At 40.0% G+C, this 15,035-nt stretch overlaps 1 protein-coding gene across 1 annotated transcript in view; it reads right to left on the bottom strand.

Annotated features, from left to right (window-relative positions):
- Nucleotides 1-15,035, bottom strand: part of ddx31 (DEAD (Asp-Glu-Ala-Asp) box polypeptide 31) — a 131,302-nt gene that overhangs the window by 30,144 nt on the left and 86,123 nt on the right. The window contains exon 19 of the mRNA XM_063073476.1: nt 5,118-5,301. Within this exon, the coding sequence (XP_062929546.1) occupies nt 5,118-5,301 (184 nt within the window). The remainder of the gene's footprint in view (nt 1-5,117; nt 5,302-15,035) is intronic.

The raw sequence follows: 15,035 nt of genomic DNA, 5'->3' as shown, positions 1-15,035 counted from the left end.
TCATATGAACTGAAGTTAAAACAGAACTTTTTGGCCGTAATGAGCAAAGGTATGTTTGGAGAAAAAAGGGTGCAGAATTTCATGAAAAGAACACCTCTCCAACTGTTAAGCACGGGGGTGGATCGATCATGCTTTAGGCTTGTGTTGCAGCCAGTGTCACGGGGAACATTTCACTGGTGGAGGGAAGAATGAATTCAATTAAATACCAGCAAATTCTGGAAGCAAACATCACACCATCTGTAAAAAAGCTGAAGATGAAAAGAAGTTGGCTTCTACAACAGGGTAATGATCCTAAGCACACCTCAAAATCCACAATGGACTACCTCAAGAGGCACAAGCTGAAGGTTTTGCCATGGCCCTCACAGTCCCCCGACCTAAACACCATTGAAAATCTGTGGATAGACCTCAAAAGAGCAGTGCATGCAAGACTGCCCAAGAATCTCACAGAACTAGAAGCCTTTTGCAAGGAAGAATGGGCAAAAATCCCCCAAACAAGAATTGAAAGACCCTTAGCTGGTTACAGAAAGCATTTACAAGCTGTGATACTTGCCAAAAGGGGTGTTACTAAGTACTGACCATGCAGGGTGCCCAAACTTTTGCTTCAGGCCCTTTTTCTTTTCTGTTATTTTGAAACAGTAAAAAAGTAATCTTGCTTAAAATATTAAAGAAATGTGTCATCTTTAACTTTATGCCTTCTGGAAATCAGGTCATCTTTTACTCACTTAGCTATTCACAGTAACAGAAATTTTGACCAGGGGTGCCCAAACTTTTGCATACCACTGTAACTGTTTAATTTACTGTGCATGAAAAAATTTGGCACATGATGAGAATGTGAAATTAACGCTTTACACTTTTGGTATTTAACCACAGATATTTTATGCATAAAAGTTTACACTTGATATGCTGGTAAATATACTTGCTGCTCGGTAAACACTGCTTGTCTGCAAGCAGTTGGGATTTCAGCTCCTTGAGGATAAGCCTCACTAATACACTGCAGATTTCTTTTACACCAACTCATCTCTACTTTTCAGCAAGACAAAACCAAACATGTAGACCTTTGCCTTAGCTTTTCAGGAGGAAAAATGTATCCATTATAATTTAAAAAAAAAACTGGTTAGCACAGAAAAGTGATATACTTCGTCACTTTTGTGTTTTATTTTCAAACACTATTTCCATCATCTTGAATATATTGTCAACAGCTAGTGTTAACAGGTAGTGCATTGCTGCTGTATCAACTCCTGCCTTCAGATGAATGTGGTTTGCGTGGTCTATTACAACAGCACATACCATCAGGATGACAAAAGCCTCCTACATAAAACCAACATATACCCTGCTTCTCTGAGGATCGTCAACCTTCTCATGGGCAAGAGGCTTGTGAGTTCCTGACAGCAATGCTATCTGGTGTTTAGCCATTTGGAGCTTAGCTCCCGCTAGGGTCACGCATGGCAGAAATGTCAAGGCGGAAGTTCGAATTGAAGAGCAATCCAAGCAAGACCTCAATGGTGGAGCTGGTGAAAGATGATGAGACATCGCAAGGGCAGTGAAGGGGGAGGAAGGCTACAGGGGGAGGAAGCACTGAAGGGCGAGGAAGCAGTGAAGGGGGAGGAAAGCTACAGCAGAGAAGGGGGAGGAAGCAGTGAAGATGGAGGAAGCAGTGAAGGGGGAGGAAGTTCTACAGCAGTGAAGGGTCCTCAGTTGTCTTGCACTCCATACCACTGGACCCTGACCCCGATCTGTCAATGACCATGTGGCGGTTGCCCATGCATCAGCCTGCCCACGTTAAACAAAGTCATGCAAAATCCATCAGAATCCAACCATAAGTTCCCCGTTATGTGGATCCTGGATCACCCTCTATGGTCACCTGAGGATCCACCAATAGACAACTCCTTGGGGCAACATCATATTCGACTTGAGTGATCACACTGCTACTACATATAACCAAGTGAAACCACGTGAAATAATACCTTGTTAAATAATTTGTTCCAAATTTGGCTTGCAGCAGGGCAGAACTGTGTTGTTATTTTGGAGTATGGGGAATTAGAAGAGACAAATTTTAAATGAAAATATTAAAAAAACCTGCAGATGTTGTAAATCTGATATAAAAACAGAAAGTACTGGAAATAACAGGCTAGTCAGCGACTGTGGTAAAAGAAACAGTTAAAATTTCAGGTCTGAGAGTCCCCAACCTGAAAAGTCACCTATTTTTATTTCCACGGAAGCTGCCTGTCCTGCTAAGAGATTCCAACATTTTTCATTTTTTAAAAAAAATTTCAGCAAAATTGCAACTCGGGAATCACTAGTCATTAATTTCAAAAAATGTACAGAAAATTTACAAAATGGTTTCCAATTTCTTTCCATGAAAGCACATTCAGAAAGCATTCACAAATTGTGTACCTGATCTATGGTACACCTAACCACAGTTCTGGTTGCTGCTTTATGAAGTTGCTCTTTTCTGTTGATTCTTGTCATTCAAGGTAACAGGGCAGGTGATGGAAACTTAACAAATTTTATTTGGCTCTTAAATGAGTACTGTATAGTGAATGATTGTGGAACTCAAGAAGTTCAAAGTTCAACGTAAATTTATTATCAAAAGTACCTATATGTCACCACGTATTACCCTGAGATTTATTTCCTTGTGGTAATTCACAGTAAATACAAAGAAAAGCAAGTCAGGTGGCATCTATGGAGGAGAATAAACAGTCAATGTTTTGGGCCAAGATCCTTCATCAGGACTAAAATGTCGACTGTTTATTCTCCTCCATAGATGCTGCCTGACTTGCTGAGTTCCTCCAGCTTTGTGTGTGTGTTGCTCAAGATTTCCAGCATCTTGTGTTTAGTATATAGTACCTGCAAAAATCTTAGGCATATATATATATAGCTCGGGTGCCTAGGACTTTTGCACTGTACTGTATAATGGTTAAAATAGAAAGGTGGTTGGGGAACAGACAGAAAAGTACCTAGCTTTGTATTAGCTCAGTAGTTTTAAATGTTATTTGGCAACTGGAAAGACATAACATACAGTACTGTGCAAAGTCTTAGGCACAAATATATAACTAGGGTGCGTAAGAATTTCGCACACTACTGTATGCTTGTGCTAAAATGAAGAACTGTACTCAGCAAAAGAAAATATTCGGATCAATAACAAAAGGATGTTTTTGATCAAGTACAGTACATCAAGATCGAACACATTCAGGTAACCCAGAAATGGGAAAAAAAAACAATATCCCAAAACCCTGTATATCCAACTCTTGGTACTCATTTTTTCTCCTCTTGGAAGACAAAGGCAGGAATACATTTAAGAGCTGATGTTGGCAAAACTCCAGACCAAAAAGCACGAAGTTCGCCACACAGCCAACCAGCGACAAGATTTCTTCCCTACATCACAACTGAGTTTCCGACATGACTTTCAATCAGCAGATAGATAAGTATATAAAGGTCAACGGAGGACCCACCACAATCAAAAGAGCACTAACGATGATTCCTTGCATGGTGATGAAACGTTTGCAAGTAAATGGCCAAGATCGGAGAACAATTCAACCCAACTATCAACAACCTGAGCCACACACCTTCCGAATTAGATCCATACATTTATTTAGTTCAACACCTACTACCTAAAAATATGAAAAGGAACAGAAATCCATAACAAATTTGTAAGGCTAATCTGAGAGGAAACAAGAATCTCAATTGCTTGCAGACGAGCAGAGTCTTTTCTGCGGCAGCTAGCAAATCAGCATGCTGGCATAGAATTGTGCATAAAATATCTGTGGCATACATGCAAGTCAGAATAAGTATGCTCCAGCTAACACTGGTAAGTAGCAAGTACTCTGGGTCCCTGTAGAAAAGAACTCCACTCACAACTGCTTCAGTGCTCTTCTGCAGAATATGGGTGGCTGGATATAACAGACAAGATGATAATCAGCCCTTCACCTAGCCCCAGGGCAGGAATATCGACCCAGCTTAAATGTACACAGGGGAGGATATTGTGTACATATGTGCTCTGCTTGGTCATTGTTAGCAGAGCACCTCAGAAGAGAATTTCCCCAAATTTTAGTAGAATGTCAACTAAAACCTTATTTATGAGAGCAACTGGTAATTCCACCAAAGCAACATCAGAGAACAGAAGCCCAGAGCGTTTTAACTCTTCACCCAGATGTACACAGTATTACAATACAGCCCACAGAATGCAGAAGAAAGAAGTGTCTCATGATTCGATTTACAATGGAGAGTAGAGGACAAGCAAAATTATCTACCCAACCATGTAAAAATTATGGTATTCACACAGAACCGTATATTCGTAGCATGTCAAAGCTAATCTTTAGAATGGGTAGTAATTTCATTTGAAGTACATAGAGATAAATGGGAAACTAAGCCGTTCAAAACTAAAAGATTGCAATGATCATGCAAGGTAATTACTTCTGAAACAATGCCTTCCTCTCCCATATAGATCTAAAATACTTTCCTTAAGAGCCAACAGACACTTTGTTTGCAAACATACACTTAATGGTCACTTTATTAGGTATATCTATACACCTGCTCATTAATGCAAACATCAAATCAGTCCATCATGTGGCAGCAACTCAACGCATAAAAGCATGCAGACACGGTCAAGCGGATCAGTTGTTGTTCAGACCAAACATCAGAACGGAGAAGAAATGTGATCTAAGTGACTTTAACCATGGAATGATTGTTGGTGCCAGATGGGGTAGTTTGAGTATCTCAGAAGCTACTGATCTCCTGGGATTTTCATGCACAAGTATCTAGACTTAACAAAGAGAGGTGCAAAAAACAAAATAACATCCATTGAATGGCAGTTCTGTGGACAAAAGTGCCTTGTTATTGAGCGAGGTCAGAGAAAAATGACCAGACTGTTTCAAACAGATGAGAAGGTGACAGTTAGCTCATAACCACACGTTTTAACAGTTGTGTGCAGAAGAGCATCTCTGAATGCACAACACATCGAACCTTGAAGTGGATGGGCTGTAGCAGCAGAAGACCACACCGGGTTCCATGCCTGTACCAAATTAAATGGCCACTGATTGTGTTTATGGCTCTGGCCCTGCTTTAACGTTGGTGTCAACTGGAAACATTTGAATCACAACACAACGATTAACACTTACCTCTTCACTATTGGTTTAAGGTTCTTCTTCTGCTCATTGGCCATTATTGTGCCACTCAGTTTCTGTGGTGCATCTCTAAGTCCAAAGCTTTTGGCAGTGTGTCCAAGGTGAAGGGATTTCACATGAAAGATCTGCTTTAGATTTGCTGGATATGTGGCATATGCTCGAATAAATGACTGCAAAGCTGGAGAATGATTTAAAAAAATATGATTAGGAATCGGTCACATTGTGATATATTATTTACACATCGCTCTAGCAATGAAAATTAATTTTCTTAAAAGTGAAATATCATTCCATCAGATATTAGTTATTGCTGGGACTGTAAGTAGATAAATTGGATCGATTCAAATTTATTGATCATGTGTACATCAAAACATACACTGAAAAGTGTTGCTTGCGTTATCAACCAACACAGCCGAGGGGCAGCCAGGAAATGTCACCACACATTCATGTGCCAACACAGCACGCCCACAATATTTGGCAGAAATGTTTGGCATTATTACTTTAAAAAAGTCTACAGTACCACCATTCTGAACTACACAAGACCCTCTACGTTATAAATGAGGGCATGTAATTTGTAATAGCAACATTAAATCAAGGACAGAATGTAGACACTTATTTCAACCTTTTCATATGATGTAATTTGACCTTTCTGAATCCTTCTTATTAACTTAAAATATATGAATAGAGGAGCGCAGTTGACGACATTACTGAACGTGTTCGATTTAAGATATTGGTGTAGCCTTGTTTTGTTCCGTTTGTTTTCTTTTTTGGGTTTAGTATTTAGTTTCTTTTTTTTGGGGGGGTTTTTCTTTGTATTTTTTAAATTTCTTTTTTCTCTATGATTAATTTTATTAAGAGTTTGGAAGTCTATTATACCTGTATTATTTGAAATCTCTTTTGTACATGCTTATCAACAATAAGATTATTCCAATCTCTCTGTATCAATATTGTTATTCTGTTTATAATTTTGGAAAATTAATAAAAATATTTAAAAAGAAAGAAAGAATGTAGACACTTAAAACGGGGAATTAATTTTACCAGCATGTCTGAGTCTAAAGAGTCCCCATCATTATCCCTGCTTAACCTGCATGGTCTGGATTCCCAACATCAGCAAAAAACATCAATTGTTGGAGATTAAATAGCTCCTAATTAGACTGGACTCTAACTCCATGATTACTGAACACTGAAGTTGTGAGGTAATAGCTTGAAAAACAAAAGTGAACAGAAATGCAGTATGTTTCTTTGCAGCAGATCAGAAAAATAAAAATCGCTTCCATTTTCAACTGTTTCCCTTTGGCATGCCCTGCAGTCAAAGATCAACAGGAAGTCTACTCACTCTGCCCCCAACAATGCAAAGACTGTGATCCTTTGCAGAACTGCCCTTAGGATTCTACAAGGCAGAACGGTCATAAATCTTGAGCAGTTATTGGAATCAAAAAGCAAGGGACCACCAAATGTTGTCAAGCGTTCTATTTTTCAAAACAAAAAAAGCAGTTGCTGTAGGAAAGTGACACCAGTTACAACCAATAGCTAAGAACAAAGTTTTTCTTTGCTCTAGAATCTGGATTTAAGCCACCATTAGGTTTATGGGATGCAAGTCTTACACATTCCCCTGGCTGAACAGTATAGAATCACGGATCACAGCCTCATAACAAGGGGTAAACAGGCTAGGACTGAAGAGGGAAAAATATTTTAAGCAGGTGATCTACTGCCCTTGCAGTGTATATGTACAAAGTTATGCCATGGGTTGAACACCTTCTCAAGAATTACCCAAGATGGAAGCTTTCTTCAGGGTTTTTAATGAGGTCTTACTTGTGAAAAGATATTGCTGTTTCAAAGGTAGATAAAGATGAAAGTTTTCCCACCATGTGCTTCAAATTGAATAAAAGTTAACTCGCGCAGAAAAGTGATATTTAAAAAAAACAGCTTATTTATAGGAACTGACGTTCATACAAAACAAACTGTGCCTCTAAAGGCCAGAACAGGTGAACGATTGGAATTTCATACCTACAAGTTGGCCCAATTAGAATTCATTAAAATATCCAGAAGATCTATTGACCTCTGTAAAGGGAACAAGGAGAAGGTGCAGAAGGATGATGTTGAGACAGAACGTCGGCCATGATCTTGATGAACAGTAAAGCCAGAACAAAGGGCAAAATGGCCTCCTACTGGTTTAATTCCTTATGTTCACCACTCCCCACCTGAGGTTCAATCCTCACCTCTGCTGTTTCTGTATGGAGCTTGCATGTTTACCCTGCAACTGTGTGTGTGTGCACGTTTTCTTCTAAATCTCTCCCACATGCCAAAGCCATGGGGCCTGGTGGTAGGATAAATGCCATTTGTAAATTGCTCCAAATGCAGGAAGGTGGTAGAATCTGAAGGAGGAGAATGGTAGTGAGCAGTTAAAAGGATATAAGGAAAATTAATGGGGGGTGGGGAAGAGATGGGATTTTTCTATGAGCCTCATGGACTCGATAGGCCAAAACAGTCATCTTTTCTGTAGTATGGAATTAGGAAATAATATTTGGTGCCTCAATTTAATCCAATCTAAGAGACACAATGTCTAACATGGTATTAAACTGAAGCATCAATCTAAATTTTTACAGTCTGAACCTATAATCTAATCAGACACAAGCATGGTACCAAGGAAGCCTATCTGACTCAATATTAGAAAAACTACCTTGAATATAATTCAGTGACCTTCCTTGGCCAGGATAACTGAGCAAAGGAGAAGATGTGTACTAGTGCATTAAGTGAATCCCTGAAATGGATCTATACCAATGTCGTGCCAGAGTGGAAGAAAACTCGCCTTGTTCTTGTTTCATTCTATTCATTTATTTAGAGATACAGTGCAGAATAGGGCCATCAGAGTCATGCCACCCAGCAAACCCCAATTTAACCCTAGCCTACTAACTGGTATGTCTTTGGACTGTGGGAGGAAACTGGAGCACCCCAGGAAAACCCACGCTTTCCATGGAAAGGACGTACAAACTCCTCGAAGAGGATGCCAGGATTGAACCCTGAACTCCGTCGCCCGGAGCTGTAACAGCGTTGTGCTAACCACTAAGCTACTGTGGTGCATCCAAGATTCAAGGATCAGAATATGCCATCGCTCAGGAAATCTCCCAATTCAGGAGTGTAGATATCAGCTGGATCAAACACAGCTGGGTATCATAAGAAAACATTGTAAGAGGAAGGAGCATAAAATGTCTGCTTCTGAGCTCCTTCTGAAAGGGAGGCACTGGTACTGAATAGAAATGTATGGCAGTCTTACAGCCATCAACTTGTATATCACAGAAATGGGCCTTTGGCCCACCACATCCATACCAACTTCCTTTGGTAATTTATGATAATCTCATTTGCCTCTAAAATGTCCGTATCTTTCTGTACTTTACCTATTTAAGTGCTTGACGAAATTACTCTTAAATATAGTGCCTGTATATGACTCAACCAACTCTTTGGAGTTCCTGCTATCAACCACTACCTGTGTAAAACAAAACCTTTTCCCTCAAATCCCTTTTAAAACTCTTTCCTCTCACCTTAAACATATATAGTACTGTTTTTGAGAACCTCTATCATGGGAAAATGTTCCATCTACCCTATACATATAATTTTATATTCCTCTGTCAAGTCACACCTCAGCCTCCTTCGTTTTTAGAAAAACAAGCTCATCGTAACCAATCTCTCCCCATAACTCAAGTCCTCCAATCCAGGCAACATCCTGATGACTCTCCTCTATTCTCTCAAGCACAACATCGTCCCTCCTGTCGTGTGATGATCAGAACTTCACAAAATGCTCCAAGGGTGGGATTCGCATGGTAGCGTAGCCGTTAGCACAATCACTTTACAGCACCAGCAATCACCAACCGGTTCGATTCCCACCACTCTACGAGGAGTTGGTACGCTTTCCCTGTGACCAGACCGCATGAGTTTCCTTCAGTTTCCTCCCACATTACAAAGACCTGCGGGTTAATAAATTGTGGGCACACTACATTGGCACCAGAAGTGTGGTGGCAACGGCAGCCTGCCCCAGCAGATCTCCGACACAAGTGACGTTTCGATGCTTCAATGAACATCTCTGATCTTTAACCACTTGGAGTCTTATGTGTGATAAAAGTGGAAATTAAGTCCAGACCATTATAAACATCCAGAATATCAAAAACAAAGCATACAGGGAACTCAGTAGCCTCTGAAATGCGAACCGGATCACTGCTTAAGAGCGAATTATAGCAAGAAAGAACTACAAACTAATATAAAACAGCTTCTTTAAAATCGGGTCTAAACTGAAGACTGAGAAAACACAATTAACAAAAAAAGATTGACTGTAGCCAAAGGCATTTTCTGCTGTGTAGAACTTCAAATGAATACCTGTTTGCACAAAGTTTAAGTAGAATTGAGCGAGAGTAACAGCACATCAGTGTTTATGAACAGTAATAAAATGTGTCATTTTATGGATTTGTGGCTGACAGGACCCAGGGAATATTTTAAAGCTCTGTTTACAAGGAAAAGTGTGCTTATTTCAGATCAATACCATCTGAGTTAAAGCTGCATTGCCTTTGAAGCACTTAAATAATTCATTCACCTTTTTATCGCACACATGCACTTGTTAAGCCAAAGGATGGGTCAGGATGAGAAATGAACAATTTTCCAGTCCGATTTTACAAGGTAGTAGAGACCAAATTTAGTGTGAATTCAACAATTCCTAAATGGCTGCAAGGACCTAGTTTTAGTTACTAATATTTTAACTTAAAGAAAAGCGCCTTTAGTGGCTAAGTCAACCAATACATTGCTTAATGCAGAAAAGGACCATTCAGACCAAGGAGGACCGCATTCTCAACCCTTGTCTGTATGGCTGAGCAGTCCAAGCAGCAGAAAGAATCCTAGACATGGCTTCTGTGCCCTGAACACTGAGTGGAGCTTTTGTTGGGGTGGGGGTGGGGATCAGTCACGGAGGTGAGAGGTACAATTAGTGATTCCTTGCTGGCTGCTTCCCGTGGCTGTCAGATGGCAGAAGAAGGAGGGAGAGTGAAATGTTAATTCTGTTTCTGATTCTACAGATGCTGCCCGACCTGCAAATGATTCCAGCATTTTCTGTTTTTAAATTCACACTATGAATATCTGCAGTTTTTTCAAACCTAAATGAAGTGTCTTACTTAGGTTTTGCTTTAGTAATAAATACTTTTAACAATCCAGCATCTTCATTTAATTGTTACTTTATCTTCCTGTCTACCTCAGTAATCCTTCAACGTCCTTGATCATTAAGTATCTATTTACCGCTGCCTAGAAATATTCTAAGACTTTGTTTCTACTGTCCTTTGAGAGAGTTTGAATCACGGCCCTATGAGAAAAAAGAAAATTACCTAGTCTTTCGTAAATTGATAACCTCTTATTCACAAGTTCCATATTCTCTTACAAGAGGAATCATTCCCTCCAAGTCCACTATGAAGTCCTTTGATGATTTTATATATTCAATTGTCCCGTTACTCTTGATTACAAGCCTAACCTGTCCATCCTTTCCTCATAAAACAACCTGTTCCTTCTAGGTTCCAGAAAAGTAAACACAAGAGATTCTGCAGATGCTGGAAATCAGAAGTAGCACACACAAAATGCAGGAGGAACTCAGCAGGTCAGGCAGCATCTATGGAAATGAATAAATGGTCGACGATTCAGGCTGAGACCCTTCTTCAGGACTGGGAAGGAAGGGGGAAGACGTCAGAATAAAAAGGTGGGGTGAGGGGAAGGAAGGGAAGAAAAAGAATTTCAGGATGTATATTGTATACATTTCCCTGATATTAAGTGTACCTCCTATTGAAACCTAACAAAGTGTTCAGTGAAGCCAGGTGGGTGGGGAAAGGTAAAGGGCTGGAGAAGAAGGAATCTGACAGGCAAGTCTGGGTGTGTACATGGTTGAAGCATCAGTGAGCAGAGATCACAGAGGGGGAGCAGTAAGAGAGGATCTCACTGAGCTCCCAGCATAATCCTTCTCTGAATTGCTTTCTGCATATTAGTATAATTTCTCAAATAAGACCAATACTGTACACAGTAACCCACAAATATTCTCACCAATGTCATATACAAGAGTAGCACAGGCTCTCTCCTTTTATATTCATTTTCCCAGCAATGAATAACATACTGCTATTTTTCTTAATTATTTGCTATTCCTGCATGAACATTCCGTGAATCATGTACTAATGCACTCATTACTCTTTGCAATTTCTTTCTATTTAAATAATATGCTTTTAACATTTCCTGCCAAAAATTAATAAATTGCCATTTTCCAGCCCTATATTCCATTTGCCAGATCATAAGATATAGCAGCCATTTGGCCCATTGAGTCTGCTCCGCCATCTCATCATGACTGATCCACTTCTCTCTCGGCCCAATCACCTGCCTTCTCCCAGTATCCGTTCATGCCCTCACCAACCAAGAATTTATCAATCTCTGCTGTAAATATACAAAAAGACTTGGATTCCGCAGCTGCCGGTGGCAACAAATTCCACAGGTTCACCACTCTCTGGCTAAAGAAATTCCTCCCTATCTCCATTCTAAAAGGATGCCTCTCTATTCTGAGGCTGTGTCCTCTCGTCTTACTCTCCCACCATAGGAAACACCCTCTCCACATCCACTCTATCAAGTCCTTTCACCGTTCAATAGGTTTCAATTAGGTCACCCCTCATTCCTTTAACTTCTAGTAAATACAGGCCCTCTCCAGTTTTAGCACTTCTGTTCTAAGATGAGGGGCCTAAAACTGCACACGATACTTCCAGTGAGGCCTCACCAGTGCTTTATAAAGTCTCAACATTACATCCTTGCTTTTGTATTCTAGTCCTCTTGAAATGAATGCTAATATCACACTTGCCTTCCTCACCACAGACTCAACCTGTACATTAACCCTTAGGGAATTCCTGCACAAGGGCTCCCAAATCCGTTTGTGCCTCAGATTTTTGTATTTTCTCTCTATTTAGAAAATAATCAACCCTTTCAGTTCTTCTACCAAAGCGCATGACCATATACTTCCCAACACTGTATTTCATCAGCTACTTCTTTGACCATTCTCCTAATCTGTTTAAGTCCTTCTGTAGCCTCCCTACTTCCTCAATACTACCTGTCCCTCCACCTATCTTAGTATCAGCTGCAAACTTTGGAACAAAGCCATCAATTCCATCATCCAAATCATTGACATATAATGTAAAGAGAATCGGACTCAACATAGACCCCTGTGGAACATCACTAGTCACTGGCAGTCAGCCAGAAAAGGCTCCCTTTGTTCCCACTCTTTGCCTCCTGCCAGTTGACTACAGTTTTATCCATGCTAGAATCCCCCCTATAATACCATGGACTCATAGCTTGTTAATCAGCCCTATGTGTGGCACCTTATGAAAGGCCCTCTGAAAATCCAAGTACACAACATCTACTTATTCTCCTTTGTCTATCCTGCTTGTTCTTTCTTCAAAGAATTCCAACAGATTTGTCAGGCAAGATTCTCCCTTGAGGAAACCATACTGACTACAGCCGATTTTATCATGTGCCTCCAAGTACTCTGAAACTACAGCCTTAGCAATCAAATTTAACATCTTCCCAAACACTGAGGTCTGGCCAACTGGTCTTTAATTTCCTTTCCTCTACCTCTCTCCCATCTTGAAGAGTGGAGTGACATTTTTCAATTTTCTAGTCTTCTGGAAACTTTCCAGAATCTAGTGATTCTTGAAAGATCATTACTAATACTTCCACAATCTCTTTACCTACCTCTTTCAGAACCCAGGGGCGTACACCATCTGGTCCAGGTGACATATTTACCTTCAGACCTTTCAGTTTCCCCAAGAACCTTCTCCCTAGTAATGGTAACTTCACATACTTCGTAACCCCTGATACCTGTTACATCCACTATACTGCTAGTGCCTTCCACAGTGAAGACTGATGCAAAATACTTATTCAGTTCACCTGCTATTTCATTGTCCCCCATTACTACCCCTTCAGCATCATTTCCCAGCGGTCTGCCAGCCACTCTCACCTCTCTTTTACTCTATGTATCTGAAGAAACTTTGGTATTCTCTTTAATATTATTGGCTAGCCTAATTTTGTATTCCATCTTTACCTTCTTAATGACTTTTCTGTTACCTTCTGTTGGTATTTAAAAACTTCCCTATCCCCTAACCTCCTACTAATTTTTGCTCTATTATATGCCCTTTCTTTGGCTTTTATGTTGGCTTTGACTTCCCTCGTTAGCCATGCTTGTGTCATTTTGCCTTCAGAATACTTCTTCCTCTTTGAGATATATACATCTTGTGCCTTCTGAAATGCTTCCAGAAATTCCAGCCATTGCTGCTCTGATATCATCCCTGCAGTGATCTTTTCCAATCAATTCTGGCCAATTCCTCTTTCATGTCTTTGTAATTTCCTTTACTCCACTGTAATACCGATACCTCAGCCTTTAGCTTCTCTTTCTCAAATTTCAGGGTGAATTCCATCATATTATGATCACTTGCCCTTAAGGGTTCTTTTAGCTTAAGCTCTCTAATCAATTCTGATTCATTGCATGACACCCAATTCATGCAATAATTCCCTAGTGGGCTCAACTATGAGCTGCTCTAAAAAGCCATCTCATAGGCATTCTAGAAATCCCTCCCTTTGGAATCCCACACTACCCTGATTTTCCCAATCTACCTGCATATTGAAATCCCAGTGACTATTGTAACATTGCCCTTTTGGCAAGCATTTTCTATCTCCCATTGTAACTTGTAGACCACACATCTTTACTACTGTATACAACGCCCATCAAGATTTGGCCATTTGCCACATCGTATCCAGATCCAGATTAGGTGTCCATTCACCTAATCTTTCTGTATCTCTTTGCAGATTTCTAACATCCTCTTCACAACCAATTTGACTAGTTATCATAACATCATCAACAAATTTAACAATGCTTTCATCCACATCATTCTCATAAATAGTAAACAATTGAGACCCCAGCTATGATTTATGTGAGTCCAGATATTGAGAAGAATTGACCAATATCAACTGGTATAGCATAATATTAATAGTTTATTTGCTTGTAATTATCAATCACTTATCACTTGGCACATGGCCAAGTGGTTAAGGCGTTCGTCTAGTGATTTGAAGGTCGCTAGTTCGAGCCTTGGCTAAGGCAGCATGTGTGTCCTTGACCAAGGCACTTAACCACACTGCGACGACACCAGTGCCAAGCTGTATGGGTCCCAATGCCCTTCCCTTGGACAACATCGGTGGCGTGGAGAGGGCAGACTTGCAGCATGGGCAACTGCAGGTCTTCCATACAACCTTGCCCAGGCCTGCACCCTGGAAACCTTCCAAGGCGCAAATCCATGATCTCATGAAACTAACGGATGCCTACTAATTACCAATCAACATTTTAAGTCTTGTTGGCTTTGCTCTCTTCTCTATTTTCACATCTTCAACTAAGATCAAAATTGTTTTCAGAAGATATTTGCTTATTTCAATTCATGAGATTTTACAATGAAACTTTTGATGTGGTGGTAGGGGAGATGGAAGAAGGTGCTGGTATTCCTTCTATCTAGCACAATAAATGAGCAAAAATGACATTACTTTCTACAGTTACTTTACATTAAAACCAACATAAACCCATTTGGCTGATCTACAAATACCGGTGCAACAGGGTCATATACTGATTAGTAACCAAGTCCTCCCAATTTTGATCACAACATGCCAAAAGATTATGATTGAGGCATAATCCAACAGGATCTCTGTCTGTATTTTGGGGTACTTCAGAAATGAGAGCTATCAGTCGAGTAATTTGTTTAGAAATAAATCAAGTAGTTAATTCAGTATTACTAAAATAAGCTTGGGAAAAACCCACAAGACCTAAGCAAATAATAACTGGATTCAGAGATCTGGCCAAATCTAAATTTACTAATTAGC

The sequence above is a fragment of the Mobula hypostoma genome, chromosome 21, assembly GCF_963921235.1.
Source record: "Mobula hypostoma chromosome 21, sMobHyp1.1, whole genome shotgun sequence".
Lineage (NCBI taxonomy): Eukaryota > Metazoa > Chordata > Chondrichthyes > Myliobatiformes > Myliobatidae > Mobula > Mobula hypostoma.
This window is presented reverse-complemented; position numbering and strand designations above follow the sequence as displayed.